Raw genomic sequence first — 1,851 nt, 5'->3', positions numbered from 1 at the left:
CACACAAAGGCAATAGAGAATGTCAGGTTATAATTTCCAGGATTACTTGAGATTTGCAATTATGAACAGAGTCAAGCAGTATAGGGTTGACTACACAGTTAAGATTTTCTGAGAAAATTAAGTCATCTAACCAGGTCTGATACTGTTTGAAGAAACTACAGAATCTAATCCTAGATTTTACTTTAAAAAATTTCTTTTAAATGTTATTTATATTTGAGAGAGAGGGAGAGAGAGAGAGAGAGACAGAGTGTGAGTTGGGGAGAGACAGAGACACAGAGACAGAATCTGAAGCAGGCTCCAGACTCTGAGCTGTCAGCCTAGAGCCTGGGGCTTGAGCGCAGGAGAATGAGATCATGACCTGAGTGGAAGTCAGACATTTAACTGACTGAGCCACCCAGGCACCCCTTCATTTTTAATGTTAGCATTAGAAAAATGGATGATACATAGAAGTCACTCAATATTTACTTGGTGAAGGGAAAAAGGCGTAGACGAACCTGATGGGAAGAATTGTTTAAATATTACTAGAATTTAAAGCATAAATAAAAGATGTCTCTCAAGCAAGTGACGTCTGTGTGTCTGTTTCATCGTAACTAACTCCTGTCTCTAACTCAGCAGGCACCTCAACAACATGGAATCAGAAAACCAGACAGAAGTATCAGAATTCCTCCTCCTGGGTCTCTCAGAGGATCCAGAACTGCAGCCCCTCCTGTTTGGGCTGTTCCTGTCCATGTACCTGGTCAGCGTGCTCGGGAACCTGCTCATTATCCTGGCCGTCAGCTCTGACTCCCACCTCCACACCCCCATGTACTTCTTCCTCTCCAACCTGTCCTTTGTCGACATCTCCTTCACCTCCACTATAGTCCCCAAAATGTTGGTGAACATCCAAACACAGAGCAAATCTATCACTTATGGAGGCTGTCTCATTCAAGTATACTTTTTCATGGTTTTTATATGTATGGACAATTTACTCCTAACTACGATGGCTTATGACCGCTATGTGGCCATCTGCCACCCTCTGTATTACAGGGTCATCATGAACCCTCACCTCTGTGGCCTGCTGATTCTTCTCTCCTTGTTCATTAGCATTATGAATGCCCTGCTCCACAGTCTGATGCTGGTGCACCTGTCCTTCTGCACAGACTTGAAAATCCCCCATTTCTTCTGTGAGCTTGCTCAAATCCTTGAACTTGCCTGTTCTGATACCCTGATCAATAACATCCTGGTGTATTTAGTGACTAGCCTGTTGGGTGTTGGTCCTCTCTCAGGGATAATTTTCTCTTACACCCGAATTATCTCCTCCATCTTGAGAATCCCATCAACTGGTGGAAAGTTCAAAGCTTTTTCCACCTGTGGGTCTCACCTGTCTGTTGTTTGCTTATTCTATGGGACTTGTGTTGGAGTCTACCTTAGTTCTGCATCTTCTCTCTCTGCCAGGAAGAGGGCAGTGGCCTCAGTGATGTACACGGTAGTCACTCCCATGATGAACCCCTTTATCTACAGCCTGAGGAACAGGGACATCAAGGGAGCCTTGAGGAAACTCATCTCTGGAATGTCTTCGTTTTCATGATTCTGTCATCTGACTTGTGTGTAGGCTTCTAGAATGAGTGAAAGGAAATGAAGTACTGGGTGTGCTAGAAATCCTGACTCCTCCCTAATTCAATTCTAGTCAAGTGGTTAATCCTGGCTCTCAAGTCAAGTCAAATAGCTTTATACTAAGGTCTACTGTCCTGTGTTTTAGCACCTGTCATTTATTAACTAAAGTCTGAGTTCAATTCACCTATAAAATGAGAAGAGTAATTAATATTACATACCTGATTATTAACTCAATGCTATCTTAGGCTTGAAGCTAAA

At 42.9% G+C, this 1,851-nt stretch overlaps 1 protein-coding gene across 1 annotated transcript; it reads left to right on the top strand.

Annotated features, from left to right (window-relative positions):
• Window positions 1-619: 619 nt before the first annotated feature.
• On the top strand, window positions 620-1,567 carry LOC131511078 (olfactory receptor 7G3-like). The gene has a single exon (XM_058728913.1). It carries the CDS (start codon window positions 629-631, stop codon window positions 1,565-1,567), a length of 939 nt encoding a protein of 312 aa, XP_058584896.1. The 5' UTR covers window positions 620-628.
• Window positions 1,568-1,851: the final 284 nt, after the last annotated feature.

The sequence above is a fragment of the Neofelis nebulosa genome, chromosome 4 (genome assembly GCF_028018385.1).
Source record: "Neofelis nebulosa isolate mNeoNeb1 chromosome 4, mNeoNeb1.pri, whole genome shotgun sequence".
NCBI lineage: Eukaryota > Metazoa > Chordata > Mammalia > Carnivora > Felidae > Neofelis > Neofelis nebulosa.
This window is presented reverse-complemented; position numbering and strand designations above follow the sequence as displayed.